A 19,341-nucleotide genomic window follows, 5' to 3' on the forward strand; every position below is an offset into this window, starting at 1 on the left:
CGAAACTTGATACCGCACAACACAGGAGAATGGTGAGTAAGGTGGGCCAAAAAATTTTGGGCTATCGTGTACTGTTTTGGCTGTATTTTGGGAACATACATACATACATACATACATACATACAAGATGAGAGTTTTAGTAATATATATATATATATATATATATATATATATATATATATATATATATATATATATATATATATATATATATATATATATATCCCCATAACTAACATCCACACACTAGGCGGGGGTACCCAGCGCTGCATGGGGAAAACTATCCTCTCTCTGTCTCTGTCTCACTCACACACACCGACCACACACACCGACATTTATTAGTACTGTTTTGATACGTGAAATACCCGGCAACCCATGCTGACAAGAAAACTGACTTTTTGCAATGTCAACCGTATTTTCCATCCAATCATCATGTAATTTTGTTTAAAAATATTCTCCACATGTAGGCGAACTTATGTTGAAAGTTTTGTGTCAATCACTCAAGTGGGTGTGCAGAAAACTAGTTTAAAAGTGAAAGATAGGTGAAAAAGTGAGGGTGGATGAAAAAGAAGTGAGGGCCTCGGCCAACATTCCACAACATGGTCAAGGATGGTGTTGTGGACAACTTTACTAGTTTTTTTTAAGATTGGCATAACTAGCAAATACAACCCGTCACTTCACTGACGAATATTGGGTGGAGGGGGGGGAGTAAGAAAGAGGGATGAGGTGGGAGGGGGGACGAGGAGGGAGGGAGGGAGATTGAGGTGGGGTTGGGAAGCGAGGAGGAGTATGGAATGACAGAGCACGAACAACTCGCTCAGAATAATGGAACACGAACAACTAGCTCAATCATGACGGAACATGAACAACTCGCTCACAATGACAGAACATGAACAACTTTCTCAGAAAGATGCAGCACAAACAACTCGCTCAGAATGACGGAGCAGGAACAACTCCCTCAGAATGGCGGAGCACGAACCACTTGCTCAGAATGGCAAAGCACGAATGACTCGCTCAGGATGGTGGAGCACAAACGACTCATTCAGGATGATGATGTGGTGCGGTAAAAGTGTCTGCATTGAGTGAACAATTCACTCAGAATGACGTAGCATGGTTGTTGTTGTTGTTGTTGTTGTTGTTGTCACTGTGGGATTAAATCCTTACTGTAGCGAAAACTCGTTATCAGAACATGCTCCACCTTGTAGCAGCTGTCGACTGTACATCCTGATTGGCACACAAACTGTACCATTGTTGACTGTAAGGCACTCGGTAAGAAGCTTAAGCACTCAAGCAAGCACTTCAATTAAATGGTTGATTAGGATGGCTAGCTGGGCAAGCGATAACTATGTCTGAATGTCAAAACTATGTCTGAATTTGACAAAAGAACACTTACTTTAGCAGTCGGAACCGCTGCGAAGTTAAAATTGGGAGATTAAATTTTGTAATTTGGATTAGCTTGAGAAATTCCCGAGGTTATGGCATGTGCGGAAATGAAATAATGCCACAAACGCTGGTGTCTCCAGGCGTTTATAAGCATTGCAATGTACCCAGCGATTCATCGCTTTGATGAACAGACATTCGAGAATATGAGTGAGGAAAGTGGGGAAAAAACTTTATTGTGAAGAAATCATTGTGGCCTGTTCCAAGTGAAAGTATGGTTGAGCAGGCCAAAAAAACATGGTGCCTTCAGACCCCAGCATGGTAACCCAGGATACGGCTTAAGACCCCAGTGAGCAAGGTGGCCGAGGATTGCCTGATAAGAGATATAATTAAATAAGACCGTTAATTATCTTCAAAAGGGGTGTTTTATTTAACCCAAACACCCAACGTTCACTCTTGCATTTCCTTGAAGTTTTCTTCATATGCATGCAAAGTTTCAGGCTGCTATGTTTCTTGGTTTCGGAGTTATGGAGGACACACACACATTGACATTTATTCGTATAGATTATGTATAATACAGTATACATGTATGTTATTAGAGAATGTATTTTATAAGGGCATGTCTTAGAGATTTCAATGATTGTAAGTGCAGTATCTTAATTATAGAACCTTTGAACGTCCCTCGTAAAGACTGCATTAAAAAGACAACACACGCGACTCAAGAAGATAGTCTCAGAAACCCATTGAACAAATGGCTGACTTGTATATGATGCAATGCAAAGAAGCTTTTTTTTTGTAGTGCTCTTGTAATAACATTGAACATCATTGATAAAGGTAAACACTATTGGAAACATATCAGTTACTGTCTCACCATTTGAGGTTAACGAACAAACTTTAATTGTCTAGGGATGGAAAACTTTGGTGACACTATCTTGTTCACCTTGGATGAAGACATCCTCGAAGGAGTGGCTCAGCATGATCCTGATCTCCAGACATCTGAGGGCCAAATGGAATCACTCAGAATGGACAGGATGCTGGGAATTCGCCCCCGAACAATAGATGTTACTGCAACAAAAACGGTAATATCTTGTACTCTACTTGGAATGAAAAGGTGGTTATGATACATTTAATGTCTAAGTTTTGTCAACTGCATAACCTTTCCATGATTGTACCTTTCAGAAATGCCGACACTTTGTTGACATACTTGGAATGTCCAACCATAGTTTTGTCACCTGTAACTCTCCTGAAACTTGTACCTGCCAGAAATGATTACACTTTGAAAACTTGATGTGAGCCATAAACTAAACAAGAGAATATAGAATTCTTGCAAATATATTTTGAGAAAGTCTTGCAATAAATTTTCTCTCTGGTTAGAAAATCTTGAAAATATCACTTGATTTGAGCTACGGGGCATCTATCTATCATGTGCAGCAATATTGCAAAATATTCCTCACCACTACCTCACTTTCAATCAAAACATTTCTCTATCCTACTCCACCTTTCTTCTCTCAAACTCTTTTTCTTTGCTGGTGTTGTACCCAATCCGAGTTCCCAAACTTGAACTTGGCGAGATGCACTTCCGAGTCCAGACGGGTTTGGCTGTCAACTCAGAAACGAACTCAGATATTTTCCTGCTGCATGAAATTAAGTAAATGCAATATTTTTCAAAAGTGTGCAGTGGAAATGTGCATTAGTATATGAATCGGATGTGCTATAGAATAGTCATGTTGTTTCTCTTTGTGAGTTTCAAAGCAAAATGTTATCATCAGGCACTGTAATTGTTCCTGTCTAGGTCTCTGAGTTAGCCGTGAGCACGGGTCTCACAGCCCGTCGAAATCAATACTAACTTTGATCAACTGTGGTGGTTGTTGTTGGTGGTGATTGTTTGCTCTTTCCATGTAATTATTTATACAGGGTGATTAAAATGACACTCCCCATTAAAAAAAAATGCTGTTCTTGAGGTGCTAAGTCACATAGACTCTTTAATCAAATTATGTCTGGTAGAATATTTTATACCATTTTATGTCATGCGCTGCAGTTTTAGCTCGCAGCATGTGGAGGTGCACTAGCACACGGTATGCTTTGATCGATGGGCCCGAGCCTTTCCCCTCAAAGGGTTGGTCAGCATTAGGCTCCGCTTAGCTGAGCATAGCAAAAACCTCCCCTGGTGGGTTGTGCTCAAGCCCGTGGCATGAGACTTCGCAACCGGGTGCCCCAAATGTGCTGTGCGGATCACCGCAGTGCTCCGGATGGTTCACCCCAGGCTGGCCTCTCGGGCCAGATCCCGCGGTTTACTGCCGTATGCTCCTCACCAGTTGGGCGGCTTTGGGTTCATGCCTTGTGGTGGCCTGGCCCCACTAACAGCCGGACACATCGGTGGCCGCAAGACCAGAATGATGGGCCTGGACTTCGCTTGCTTATAACTCCCAATGGGATGCTGATTTGGCTTGCTCGTCTTGGCCCTGGCTGGCGGCGACTGTGACAGAGTGGAGGGCCATGGTGGAGTTAGACTCTGCCGATGGTTTCCCCCACTCCTATTTGATCACGCGTCCGACCCACACTTCCTTCGGTGATTCAGTTCCATGCTTCCCAGTGGCGCCAGATGATCTTAGAGACCGAATGATGACCTGCCGGGACACAGAATACATCCTAATGATAGGTGCAGATCCCATGAAGCACTTGCAGATTGCACCAGGAGCCATTGCTGGGCGTGTCGCGAGGCAGATACAGTGTCTTCGGACCCACTGGAAATCAGCCAGGGGAGTTTATCCCCTGGCAACAATCCTCCAGATCCTAGAACACTTTCGCAGCCTTGAGACCTGTGCAATGGTCTGGGTCAGGCCCAAACTAAGTGCCTTCAAGGAGAGGGGAGGAGTTCCCTGCCCCATCCCCCTGTGGGAATGTGATTGGTAGGGGGGGGGTCAGCACTTTGAGACTGCTCTTGCTCTCACAGTTCCGCCCAGTCCAGTTCAGTTTGATCTCAAATCTGGGCTGTCATACTCTGCAGGGGATCCCTGCAACGCTGGCCTTCCCATGATGTGCTCATTGGAGGTGCTTGCCCACAGAGAAACGGCCGCCCAAAAGGGAGGCCAGACCAATGGAGACAAGACCACGACCAGGTCATCCCCGCAGATTCAGGACAGCTGTGTGACTCGTGAACCATGGTCATCTAAGTGCCCAACAGCTCGTCTCACAGATGTTATTGCAGACTGTTCCCACCAGAGGTGTATGATGTTGAGGATTGCCCAGGAGAGCAGGAGGCCCATTTGCACCCCTGCTTACTCATAGCCTCCTCACCATCGGGGCACTTAATCATCTATGGTCCGAGGCCATGAATGCTAACTTGCATCAGACAAATCAGGAAGACCCAGCCCCTCTGTGACCCTTAACCAAACAGCCTTTCAAATGTCGAGAGGAAGGAGGTCAATGGCAGAGGTCAGGTCACCCAAAATAACGTCTTGAGGCCTGGGGAGCGGATGCGGAAACATCAACCGTATTGCGCCATCATGATCACCCTTAAACACCTGCACCAATGCCCGGTCCTTCCTCAAAGAGGCAAGGACCTGAGTGTGGCAAGAATGCAGGAGGGGCTACAAGGGCTCCTGGGGATTGTTACGACACAGGCTTTCCAGCCATGTTCAGGAACCATGATTACCTCAGCCCTTGGCTATCTACCTGGCAAAGGCCTGCATGCATGCCCCTCCTCACCCTCATATGCGTTCCTCTAACCTCTTCATGATCCATGCTAACCATGCACACACACCAGTGATATACTCATCCTTTCACTTACACACATCCATGGATTTCTCCACATCTGCACTGTACAGTGGCTCATCCACTCCCCATGAGACTTCGGCGCTACAGTACCTCTGCTCCCCACGTGCAGAAGCACATGGTTTGCGAGATAGATGCATAACCTCCTCCACATTGCCATGTACCACGGGCCCAGGTGCGAGTTCGAGTTTGAGTTCAGATTGCGCAGTCGCGAAACCCGCACACTGCACACACGTAACCAAGCATGCAGGCATGCACACACCCCATGGAGAGTCATTTGTACCCATTTATACCACGTCCTTGTGTGCTCTCTACGTACCTCTTCATTTTCAGCAACTGTCGACTATAACATATTGCAGTAACTATTGGTATATTTATCTTAATATTTTGTCATGAAAGCAGATCGCACAAAATGGTAAAAAGAAAATTGCATTCAGAATTGCTGAAAAAAGGACCCCTGTGGACTGTATCCCCATGACTTGCAAAAGCAGGTTATAGAGCATGGCGTTGTGCTCAGTGAAGTTACACTTCCTGCACATTCCTTCATGTTTTCCTCACTCAATATAATCATCCAAACAGAAGAAAAAAAAATTAAACTGAATGCTTTGCTTAATTGAATCCACTCAGTTTTAAAAAAAAATCGCTAATTTGTTGAAATTTTTAGATTTCTCTCAAGATTTCGATAGTTATTTTTCCCACAAGATCCAATTCTCATCATAGATATAATGTTTTGATTATATGCTTTAATTAGTCTGTGATAGTCGATCATGTTTCCAAATCAAGCCATGATTGAATAAGCCCAACAAAATGGCAACATATAACCCCAGCAAGCTGACAGAGGGCTGACCAAGGATGATGCCTTGATAAAGGATAATTAAATATGGCCACTTATTATCTTCAGAAGGGGTGTTTAAATTAACGCAAACACCCAATTTTCACTCATGAATTTCCTTGGAGTTCCCTGAGTACACCTGCAGAGTTTCAGACCACGAGGTATCATGGTTTTGGAGTTATGGAGAAGATGCACACTGTGACATTTATTGGTATATATTTTCTCAACCCTTTATTTGGGTGGTGTGTTATGCCACAGATTGCTGCCACTATCTTCCCGAAAATAATAAAATTAACCCAGTGTACATGCACGAAGCAAAAACGTGTACTGCTTATGTGCATATTTAATATTTTGTGGTTATTTACCGAGGAAAATTCCAATTGCACTGGGCCATGGACTGACCCCCGAGGCCGAAGGCCAGAGGCTTGCAGCCTATTATGCTGCTTCACAAAATAGTGGCACATTATTTTGATTGTGGTCAGAGTTGGGTGAGCTGTCCAACCAATGGGGCGAAAGGAATTGCGGCGTCACTTCCGTGAGCGTGAGTTCACTTCCTCTGTGACAGAGGAATATATACACAGGGCTTTAATATGTATAGATTATTGGATTAAAAGAATAGAAATAAACTTTTCATCTCCAAGTAAATAGTTTGTCACTATCAATTCCTGTATCGGACATCGTTGTGCTGTCATGTGAGCAGAGTTGTGGCTAGGTGTCCCTGTAAATGCAACTTAGATTGAGGCTATGCGTCCCCCATGTGATTGATTTACATACGCTTGATGCAATGAAAACTTATCCGAGTATCAAGCCAAATTTTTTTTTGCCAAAATTACCAATTCAGATACAAACCGAGTTTTTGCGACCGAGTCACAGTCCAACTGCACATTCCTCTGATCTTCACTTTACTAATACTAGATTAAGTACCCATCTACAATGGGCTTGTAGCTTCCAGGCATATTAGCAAATATTAGCATATTACTTGTAGCTTGTAGCAAACAGCTTCCGAAAACAGGAAGTCCCCATAAATGCCACAAATATTCTCTTTCAGCTCTATATATATATATATATATATATATATATATATATATATATATATATATATATATATATATATATATATATATATATATATATATATATATATATATATATATATATATATATATATATATATGTGTATATGTGTATATATATATATATATATGTGTATATATATATATATATATATATATATATATATATATATATATATATATATATATATATACGTATGTATATATATATATACGTATGTATATATATATATGTATATATATATATATATATATATATATATATATGTATATATATATGTATATATATATATATATATATATACATATATATATATATGTATATATATATATATATATATATATATATATATATATATATATATATATATATTGTTGTGGTTACCAAATTCACAAACCACCATTCAGGTCCCTTAGGTGAGATATCTCGGTAAGTATATGTGTAGTTAGGCCCAAACCCGTTGTCTAGAGGGAATAAATGTCATTCATGCGTGCTGCGACTCTTCAGGATAGCCGTTTTTCTTTTGCTATCTTTATTTTGGACCAACCGCCATTATTGCCACCACCAACCACGTCTCAACAGTCGTCACAACATCAACCACCCACCACAACGCCGCTTCACCACAACAGCCCCGACCTTTACCGTCACACCTCGCAACCATCGCATCGCCACCGTTCTTGCGCCGCTTGTGGGTACCGGTATTGGACTCGTGCAGGGCGCGCGCCGAACAGCGTGTACAAAACCACGGATTTTCCGCTCCAAAAACGGATCAAAAACGACACACGCCCACTTTTGTTCCGTCCAATCGGTGAGCGAGGGGCGATTTGGCCCCGCCTCCAGGGCGTTGGAGGGCGGTCGCTATATGCAAATTCATGGATCAAAATGCATTCAGGCCCACTTTTTCTCGGGCCAATGGGGAGAGAGGTAAAAGGTCGAAGGCAGGGGGTCAAAGGCGAAGCCACGGGGCTTATATAAGCGACCACGTTCGTCAGTCGAGTGAGTTAAGACTTCGCAGTCGGTGGAGTTGGGAAGAAGAAGCAAGAAGGAGTTGGTCGTCGTCGTCGTCGTGTGCGTTGGAGTCGGAGCGAAGAGGACGGAGCTGTGGAGAGGCGGCGAGGGCAGACGAGGGGGTGCTCGCGTCGTGCGAAGAGGACGAGCTGCACACCAGGGAGGCCGACGGCGCGACCTGGTCGAGGTGGAGACGCTCGTCGCGGGACTCGAGGCAGAGTAAAAATCCTCCTTACCCCGAGCATCAGCAACCCCCTCCTGCTTCCCCCCGCGCTGAGATCGTGCGACCAAGGGGGCCCCTTTCCCACCCCCTACCAGACACTGCCCGCGAGGCCCGCGGAGTTGAGGCACCATCGCCGCTCCGCGTCTCATCACCAGACGGGTAGGCCCGACCCGGTCTCGGCCTCAGGCCCGCCTCATCCTTGAGGGTTCTCTTTTCTTTTGTTTTTGGGAATGTGTGTTGTCGGCGCCGTCTGTGAAGTAGAATTGTATAAGTGTTGCCGTGTGCTCGCGTAATCGGTATTAGATCTGCATTGTCGCATTTGCTTTTTGTGTAAAATTGCATTGTGTTTCTTTTCCTTTTCTATGTGCTTTTGGTGGAATTGAATATGTGTGCTTTCCGTTCATCGCGAATAAATGTGCTTTGTGTTGAACTGTTTCCCGCTTCGCTTCATCATTTCTTTCATTGAATCCTCATCTTGCTTCACGTAAAGGGTTGGTAGTGGGCTGAATACGCCCGATAATTAATTGAACCGTCGAGGTCGACGAATAACACCGCTCGGTTATCCCGATAGTACGGAACGGGTCGCTTAAGTGGCCCGTGTCCGAAGTCGACCTGCGGCGAGGTGCGATTGCCCGGTCTACCCTCCGTGTGGGTACTTAGGTAGGTCGAATTTGGCGAGCAACCCTATCCCACGCGGGGGCCGATTGGCTCGATCGCGGTGAGACCGAAAGGTCCACCCGTGACTGGTTCCCGGCATTAGTCCGAGAGGGTCACGACTGGATTGTCCGTCCGGTGGGCGACGTGCCGCGATTCGAGTTACGTGGCCGTCAGCACGCCGGCGGGCGCGAATCCGTAACAATATATATATATATATATATATATATATATATATATATATATATATATATATATATATATATATATATATATATATATATATATATATATATATATATATATATATATATATATATATATATATATATATACATATACGTATATATACATATATGTATATATACATATACGTATATATACATGTACGTATATATATATACGTATATATATATACATATATATATATATATATACATATACGTATATATACATATATATATGTGTGTATATATATATATATATATATATATATATATATATATATATATATATATATATATATATATAGATATATATATATATATATATATATATATATATATATATATATATATATATATATATATATATATATATATATATATATATATATATATATATATATATATATATATATATACATATATATATATACGTATATGTATTTATACATGTATATGTATGTATATATATATATATATATATATATATATATATATATATATATATATATATATATATATATATATAATATTGTTGCGAAGTCGCGCCCGCCGGCGTGCAGACGGCCGCGTAATTCGAATCGCGGCATGTCGCCCACCGGACGGACAATTCTGTCGTGACCCTCTCGGAACAACGCCGGGAGCTAGTCACGGGTGGGGGGTTAACCTCACCACGATCGTGCCAATTGCCCACCCGCACAGGATAGGGTTGCTCGCCAAATTCGATCTATCTAAGTACCTGCGCGAATGGTCGACTGGGCGATTGTACCATGCCACAGGCCGACTCCGGACACGAACCGCTTAAGTGGTCCGTTCCGTGCTACAGTGATAACCGAGCGGTGTTATCGTCGGCCTTGACGGTTCCGATTAACTACTGGGATGTCGCACCCACTACGAACCCCTTTCCGTGATGCAAGATGGAGGGTCAATAAAAAGGAAAAGCGACGAAGCAGAGCGGGAACAGTCAACAAGCAAGCGTTTTACACACACACACACACACACACACACACACACACACACACACACACACACACACACACACACACACACACGCTCGTATATACAGCCATACAGAATCAAAATGCACATAAAGCAATTAAAACAAAAGAAACGATGCAGAGCTACGCCCGAATACGCGTACACACGGCAACACTTAATCAGTTCTACTTTAGCCAGACTGGTGCCACCCACGGACATTCACACCAAAACCCCAAAGAAAAGAAAGAAAGAAGTCGCGACTTCCCTTTTGTGTCTGGTGAGTCCCTCTACTGCGACCGTCAGCGTGGTTGCGCCTGGCCCCGACCTCTCTCGCGGCCGGCGAACCCTCTCCGGCACTCCCCGTCCGGACGCACAGGTCCACCTCTCAGCGGGCGCTGCCGCATCTCCCGTCCGTGCCTTTGTGACAGGCGCGGGCGCAGGACCTCCTCCCGAAGACCAACCAGACCACCAGCCAAGACGACCAAGAAGAGGCGGAAGTGGAAGCGCGAAAGAGGAAGAGGCGAAAGAGGAAGCTCTAGCGCGCCCGCCCGTGTCCGTCTTTTATCGTGCGGTTCTCCGCCCTTCGCCCCGCCCCGTTCCTGACTCCACCTTCCTTCGAGAGGGTTGCCGAAAAGGGCGTTCCCTCATGCTTTCCCTCCACCCCGCTCCGTGCGGGGGCCGGGGGACTCAGCTTTTGGCTCTGGGCCAGAGAATTATTCCCCCAAAAAGAGGCCCCCACCTTTTCTCACCTTTGACCCCCGGCTCGGATCGCACCTCCCCCACACCGAGCACGGAGAACTCAACCGGGAGAAACAGGCGGGAAAACCTGCGCATCCTCGCAGTTCCATCCTTTGCGCCTTTGTTTGCCGTTCGGAAGCGGACGTAGTGTCGAAGATGTGGTAGCGTAGATGGTGGCGGTGGCGTGGTTGCAGTGTGGTTGGCGCTGTGATGGGGATGGCGTGGTTGTTGAAATGTTGTGTGTTTGAAATAAAGGATAGAAAAAGAAAAACGCCTCACTCAAAGGATCGCAGCCCGAATGGATCACATAAATTCCCTCTATACAACGGGTTTGGGCTAACTACACATGTACCTATGAAGATATCTCACCTGAGGGTCCTGAATGGTGGTTTGCGAATTTCCACAGCCGTAACACTATATATATATATATATATATATATATATATATATATATATGTATATGTATATGTATATGTATATATATATATATATATATATATATATATATATATGTATATGTATATGTATATGTATATGTATATATATATATATATATATATATATATATATATATATATATATATATATATATGTATATGTATATGTATATGTATATGTATATGTATATGTATATATATATATATATATATATATATATGTATATGTATATGTATATGTATATGTATATGTATATGTATATGTATATGTATATGTATATGTATATATATATATATATATATATATATATATATATATATATATATATATATATGTATATGTATATGTATATATGTATATATATATGTATATGTATATATATATATATATATGTATATGTATATATATATATATATGTATATGTATATATATATGTATATATATATGTATATGTATATGTATATATGTATGTATGTATATATGTATGTATATATATATGTATGTATATATGTATATATGTATATATGTATATATGTATATGTATATATGTATATATATATATGTATGTATATATATATATATATATATATATATATATATATATATATATATATATATATATATATATATATATATATATATCCTCCACCAGTCTGTCTGTCAATTTGTTGCTATTTTGCTCTGTCGATCTGAAGCTCTGTGTCCTTCTCGGGCGGAGCTTCGCTGGCCTGACTCCACCCACAATTCTAACCTCACAAAAAATATAATCACTGTCATTTTGGTCGTTACGTATAGGCCTTAGGCTTCAGGCTACCAGTATACATTTGAAGACTGAATGACGCATCTTATATCATGAAATAAAGCTACTTTTTGAATTCAATCCATTCAGAGTAAATGAGGGTAATGCATGTGGTCTATGATCAAGGCAGTGGTCAACTCTACACCACCCAAAGAAAACTTTTATACACTCAAGAGTACCAACTACTGAGTTTATGTACATTTAAAAACTGAACAACGTATCGTCTATCATAAAAGAACGGAAAGCAAAGGAATGAAAATAGTCATGATCAATATTTGAAGTCTTTAATTAAAAAAAAAAATCCAACCTGTCCTTTTGGTTTTCACCCAAGTTTTTAATTCTGAATAGTATGCAAATACAGGATTTATAAACAAACTTTTTCACATGTGCATGGACATGTATTTCACATATGTGAAGTAAATAAACCTACGTGGAAAGTTAGGAGTGACGAAAAGTGGGTTGGTAGGAATGGAAAGTGTGGTTTATTTTATTTATTTACTTTCACCAGACATGGTAAAGATGCTTTTTGAAGGATTGTTAATGACACAAAATACACCAGAATACTGAAATAGCCATTTATTTTATGAGTAATGACAGAGGTTGCAAGTCAGACGACTTCAAACTTGGTGATTGTGGTGGCACAATATTAAATCTGTAATGATCAATATATGGATGTCCTTTCACTTTTGTGGAGGGGAGGAGGTGAGAACAGAGGGTTGGGCTTCAAGGGGGGGGGCAACAAATATGGGACAGAGTTGACAGTGGGAGGTGAAACTTTTTTTGGGGGGTGAGGAGTTTTGGGGGGGGGGTGAGGGGTTTCAGTGGGGGGGCTTGAGGAATATCAGGGGCGTTGAGGAGTTTCAGTGTGGGGGGGTAGAGTTGAGGAGTTTTGGTTGGGGGGGTTCAGGAGTTTTGGTGGGGGGGATTGAGGAGTTGTGGTATGAGGGGAGGGGTTGAGGATTTGGGGTGATGGTGAGGGGGTTTGAAGTCTGGGTTGGGAGGGGTAAGTTGAGCACTTGGGGGTTGGGAGAGGTGGAGAGTTGAGGACTTTAAGTCACATTTTACATTGTGTGGATGATCCGTGAGTACCTGCTTGTATAACCATGTTCTGTGGTTGTTACATTATTTAATAATAATTAGTTTCAAATTAAATTAATTTATGTACACATATGTCTTCACAATTGAATTTTAGCTTAAGTTTCCTGAAAAAAGGCATTCCCTGGAGTTTTGGATACATACATACATACATACATACATACATACATACATACATACATACATACATACACTCTGGCTCCATTTTAGTTTGATATAGGACCATCATCATCATCCACCATGCCCCGTACAGAGCATTAGTTCTCCTGAAGCAGTTACAATCCTGGTCAGGCCACAGGTCTGGTTAAGAGTCAGGACAGCTATTCGAAATTTGGCTTTGGCAGCACTGAATCTGCCTCTGGGACAGTTGTTTGTTTGTTTATTTGTTTGTTTGCATTAAATGCCATGTGTGCATGCGCACCACTTCGTCTCCAATTCCAGATGGCTTCTGTGGGTCACTCTCAAATCTATTTTAAAGACCGAGGATTTCAACCCATGTGCCCAAAATGTGATGGGTGGTGGCCCACTGGCAAACCAGCAGACCGGCCCATCTGGTTCCGACCAGGCAACCAGGCAGCCCAGTCCACCCATGGTTACATTCTTTTAAAATCCCCATGGACAGCAAATCCGCTATATGCAAACTTAATTGGTGATAGTGAAAATAGGGTTAGGGACTTCAAGTTTAAAATTTATCGCCCCTTTTTGTGCGATTTATTTTCATGAATAAATGAGTTATCAATAACCTCGTATAAAGTGTTATTTTTCTGTATGAAGAACAATAAATAGTTTATTTTGTTGAGTCATTGAGATCATGAAACTTACCTTTAATAATATTGATGATAAACTTGATCCAATCATGCGATGGTGATGTTTATGAAAGCGACGATAAAGACGAGTTGATGGAGATGATGGTGATGATGACGTAGGGTATGAGGGAGTTATTGTGTTGATGGCCCATGCCAATTAGGTGAATAAATGTGGAACATAGTTCGTCAACTCACGATTATTCGAGTACATTGACCACAATCCGCAAACCTTGCCTCAATAAATTCATTACGATCGAGTGAATCCATCAAGGGGAAAGCCACGAACAGCAAGGTGTGTGTGTGTGTGTGTGTGTGTCTGTGTGTGTGTGTGTGTGTGTGTGTGTGTGTGTGTGTGTGTGTGTGTGTGTGTGTGTGTGTGTGTGTGTGTGTGTGTGTGTGTGTGTGTGTATTAGCTGGCAGGGTAGCCTTGAGGTAGGCACATTTACCTCTATTCTGTCTAACCTAGGTTTGATCCCATCCCATTTATAAACTGTCATCCCAGCGTTTTACAGGCAGGGTGATTCATCATTTTGTGTGCCGTCCCTAGGATGGACATTGAACAGGCATCCCTTCTTCCGGCATTAGTTGGTAGAAGTGAAAGATCCCATGTTGTCCTTCATGAAGTGTGTGCGAGCTATCGCCGGGACCATGCCCAGATTCCAAATTCCTGCCCTAACTACTGCTGTGAGGGCAACGACAAGCGACCAGGTATAACCCTTGTCAATAAACTACTTTGGCAGCAACGATGCTCTGCAGCAGCGTATATCAGATTCAGAATTTTTTTTTAATGGTCACGATTCTTCAATACCGTCACGACACCTGACGGGTAGGGGACCAGAAGGTCTTCGTATCTGTTCAGGTTAACTTAGGTTTGCATCGGCATCTCAGACACATGGCCGTGGCTAATATGCCTGGCAGAATTGGCCGAGCAAGCTGTCACGTGAATAGCTTTCAGATTTATTTAGAAATTTACAAATTTATAAACCTTGTTAACAAACTGTTGACTTGTAAAGAGAGAATGTCTGGCAGACTAATATGGCAAGGTAATGTTTTTTGATGTTATATGCATGCCATGTTGGGTTTTTTTTTGCTTACCTTGCTCATCCTATCTGCGATACACCATCCTGATTTTTTTTTCTCTATCTATTTGTGGATTGTCTTGTGTAAAGATGTCTCTTGTTTCAATGGTTAGACCATCTCCATGTTTATTGGATGTTATCCCTAATATGCAGGTTCCCTCCACATCAAATCCATGATCAGATTCCACATCAGGTGCAATATCCCACTGTCTTGTCCCATCTCATCTTATTGCCCTTTTATGTTCTTCCAATCGCAATTTCAAATTTCTTCCAGTATCACCAACAAATGCCGAAACATTATTCTGGTATGTGGTGCAATGTACCACCCCCAGTAGATCACCAATTGAATTTCGTTTTAAATCTAGTAATCAAGGTTCTGTTCTGTTCTTGCATATGGCAGCTTGGCTGCCGGGGGTAGCTATCATTTCTTGGAAGCGTGGCTGTGCCGCTGATGCTGTGCCGCTCTAACAGTACGTACATTGGTACTCATTTCGCCGACCTCGGAAGGATGACACGCTGAGTCAACCCCACCTGGTGTTAATTCAGCAGGAAACGGTGCTCTAACTCAGTACCCTAGTATCCTAAGCTAGCTGCCCAAGAAACTAAGCCAACACCAGGCTTAGTAAAGAAGGTGTGATTAGTTTATATGCCATTACATTTTGCTATTTTTTTTCTGAGAGGTTTGAATAATAAGATAGCACACACTGCCATGGGCAGGACTTATTTTTCTCACAATAACAACGAAATAATTAAAAGGTGCATATCCACGGGTGACCAAATGTTGTGGTGCATTCTTACATTGTTTCCGATATTTGTGACCAACAGGTATGGCAACCTGATTACGCAGAGTCAACACCACAAGAAAATACAGCAGAAACAAATGGATGCTTTACAGGAAGCCGTGAGTACTTTCAAACAAAGTGTGGGACTGATTCCAAGTTCTAAGGACACATTTACTCTGCTAATGTGGCTATCCTTTCAGAAATTATGGAAAGTAATAATTATTAGGCTACATCCGAGCAAAATGCTGATGAACTTCATAAATCAATCCAGGCTTTTTACAGGAGTCAACATTATTATTGTTGTGCGTTTTTTTGCCTTTCAATACAAAATCGAGCTCGTGGAAGAGCAGCAATATGACAGAGAGTTCATAGAACACATTACCCTGCGCTGTCTTGAGAAACAAGGACATGGGAGGGTCTTCAAGCAGAAAATATGATTGGTCAAGATGATGTAAAATTCCATAATATTATGTCCAAGTACTGCTAAATGGAAGGGTTTTGAAAGTGTCAAAAGGCGATTTGTGTTCTGCCGTGTTCAGGTGTATAATTCAATTGAAATAAAATAAGGATTTTAAAGGTAGTAGAAAAAATATTCGGAAGTTTACTGACATTTTTGCAGCGTCTTTTACAACACCATATTTGACACATTACATTAGTTCTTCATGTCTGTTATTTGTGTCCTTTATGACATCCTTAAAAGCAGTAAGTTTCCTCCGTGGAATGATTTTTACCCTCACCGGAGGAGAGGGTATTGCATTTGGGTCCATTTGATTTTATTTGTTTCTTTCTTTCTTTGTCTGTTTGTTTGTCCACACAGAACTTAAGTGTTTTTCTCCACAAGCATTTGTCAGATTGAGACAAAATTTTCACCATTGGAGCGACGACTCATGTCGAATGTTTCAATGATAATTATGATGTCATAGGTCAAGTGGTGTGGCAGCCAAGTGGAAAAATGGGGAAAAATTGGACCTCTGTATCCCTGAATGTGTTTCTAACCTAACAAACACATTTGTGACTTACCTGTATTCATCAGCGCTAATTATGCCCCGCTAATGACTTCCTCCCACCCCAATCCTTCTGGACTCCACCCCACCACCATCCTTCTGGATTCCCACCCCACCCCTTCCCCTCCCTCAGGACTCCCACCCCACCCCTTCCCCTCCTTCGGGACTCCCACCCCAGCCCTTCCCCTCCCTCAGGACTCTCACCCCACCCCTTCCCCTCCCTCGGGAGTCCCACCCCACCCCTTCCCCTCCGTTGGGGCTCCCACCCACCCCTTCCCCTCCCTCGGGACTCCCACCCACCCCTTCCCCTCCCTTGGGGCTCCCACCCCACCCCTTCCCCTCCCTCGGGATTCCCACCCCACCCCTTCCCCTCCCTCGGGACTTCCACCCTACCCCTTCCCCTCCCTCGGGCTCCCACCTCTCCCCACCCCACCCCTTCCCCTCCCTCGGGACTCCCACCCCACCCCACCCTCAGGACTCCAACCCCACCCCTTCCCCTCCCTCGGGGCTCCCACCCCACCCTTTCCCCTCCCTCGGGGCTCCCACCAAACCCCTTCCCCTCCCTCGGGGCTCCCACCCCACCCCTTCCCCTCCCTCGGGACTCCCACCCCACCCCTTCCCCTCCCTCGGGACTCCCACCTCTCCCCACCCCACCCCTTCCCCTCCCTCGGGACTCCCACCCCACCCCTCCCTCGAGACTCCAACCCCACCCCTTCCCCTCCCTCGGGGCTCCCACCCCACCCCTTCCCCTCCCTCGAGGCTCCAACCCCCTTCCCTCCCTCGGGGCTCCCACCCCACCCCTTCCCCTCTCTCGGGACTCCCACCCCACCCCTTCCCCTCCCTCGGGACTCCCACCCCACCCCTTCCCCTCCCTTGGGGCTCCCACCCCACCCCTTCCCCTCCCTCGGGGCTCCCACCTCTCCCCACCCCACCCCTTCCCCTCCCTTGGGGCTCCCACCCCACCCCTTCCCCTCCCTCGGGGCTCCCACCTCTCCCCACCCCACCCCTTCCCCTCCCTCGGGACTCCCACCCCAGCCCTCCCTCGGGACTCCAACCCCACCCCTTCCCCTCCCTCGGGGCTCCCACCCCACCCCTTCCCCTCCCTCGGGACTCCGACCCCACCCCTTCCCCTCCCTCGGGACTCCCACCTCACCCCTTCCCCTCCCTTGGGGCTCCCACCCCACCCCCTCCCTCGGGGCTCCCACCTCTCCCCACCCCACCCCTTCCCCTCCCTCGGGACTCCCACCCCACCCCTCCCTCGGGACTCCAACCCCACACCTTCCCCTCCCTTGGGCCTCCCACCCCACCCCTTCCCCTCCCTCGGGGCTCCCACCCCACCCATTCCCCTCCCTCGGGGCTCCCACCCCACTCCTTCCCCTCCCTCGGGGCTCCCACCCCACCCCTTCCCCTCCCTCGGGACTCCCACCCCACCCCTTCCCCTCCCTCGGGACTCCCACCCCACCCCTTCCCCTCCCTCGGGACTCCCACCCCACCCCTTCCCCTCCCTCGGGGCTCCCACCCAACCCCTTCCCCTCCCTCGGGGCTCCCACCCCACCCCTTCCCCTCCCTCGGGACTCCCACCCCACCCCTCCCTCGGGACTCCAACCCCACCCTTCCCCTCCCTCGGGGCTCCCACCCCACCCCTTCCCCTCCCTCGGGACTCCCACCCCACCCCTTCCCCTCCCTCGGGACTCCCACCCCACCCCTTCCCCTCCCTCGGGACTCCCACCCCACCCCTCCCTCGGGACTCCAACCCCACCCTTCCCCTCCCTCGGGGCTCCCACCCCACCCCTTCCCCTCCCTCGGGACTCCCACCCCACCCCTTCCCCTCCCTCGGGACTCCCACCCCACCCCTTCCCCTCCCTTGGGGCTCCCACCCCACCCCTCCCCTCCCTCGGGGCTCCCACCTCTCCCCACCCCACCCCTTCCCCTCCCTCGGGACTCCCACCCCACTCTCCCTCGGGACTCCAACCCCACCCCTTCCCCTCCCTCGGGGCTCCCACCCCACCCCTTCCCCTCTTTCCACCCACAAAGGAGTTTTTGCAGGGTGTACATTCAAGTGTATGTGAACATAATAGCTTCTAAAACAAGAAGGAAAGAAAAAATCTCTCAGGAATTTCCCCGGCCGACAAATTAATTACGTATGCAGGCATTATACTCAACCAAGCCTATTTTTGTTGCCTCGCATGTTTATTTCCTTCATATACTATGCGAATCCATCAGCTTGTTTATAAGTTTTGAATAAATGAGAGGAGGACTTGAGGGAGGGAAAGGAGAAGGGGTGGGGGGGGGGTTAACCTCCTACAGTTTGATGCGCAGGCCAATTTAGCAGCGTTTGCTGTCCTTCGGATGGATGTTAAACTGGACGTCCCATCTGCAGGAATTAGTGCAGGATTGAACAAAATGAGGTACATTCAAATAGCGCGTTCAGATAGGTTCAAACAGCAGGTACTA

At 45.0% G+C, this 19,341-nt stretch overlaps 1 protein-coding gene across 4 annotated transcripts in view; it reads left to right on the forward strand.

Annotated features, from left to right (window-relative positions):
* KATNIP (katanin interacting protein) overlaps positions 1–19,341 on the forward strand; it is a 102,422-nt gene that overhangs the window by 52,689 nt on the left and 30,392 nt on the right. For all 4 annotated transcript variants that reach the window (XM_085892809.1, XM_085892810.1, XM_085892808.1 and 1 more), the window contains 2 exons: positions 2,286–2,458; positions 15,927–16,002. In XM_085892809.1, the coding sequence (XP_085748935.1) occupies positions 2,286–2,458; positions 15,927–16,002 (249 nt within the window). The remainder of the gene's footprint in view (positions 1–2,285; positions 2,459–15,926; positions 16,003–19,341) is intronic.

Source organism: Eptatretus burgeri, chromosome 8, assembly GCF_056783735.1.
Source record: "Eptatretus burgeri isolate ZD-2024b chromosome 8, Ebu_testis_v1, whole genome shotgun sequence".
Classification (NCBI taxonomy): domain Eukaryota; kingdom Metazoa; phylum Chordata; class Myxini; order Myxiniformes; family Myxinidae; genus Eptatretus; species Eptatretus burgeri.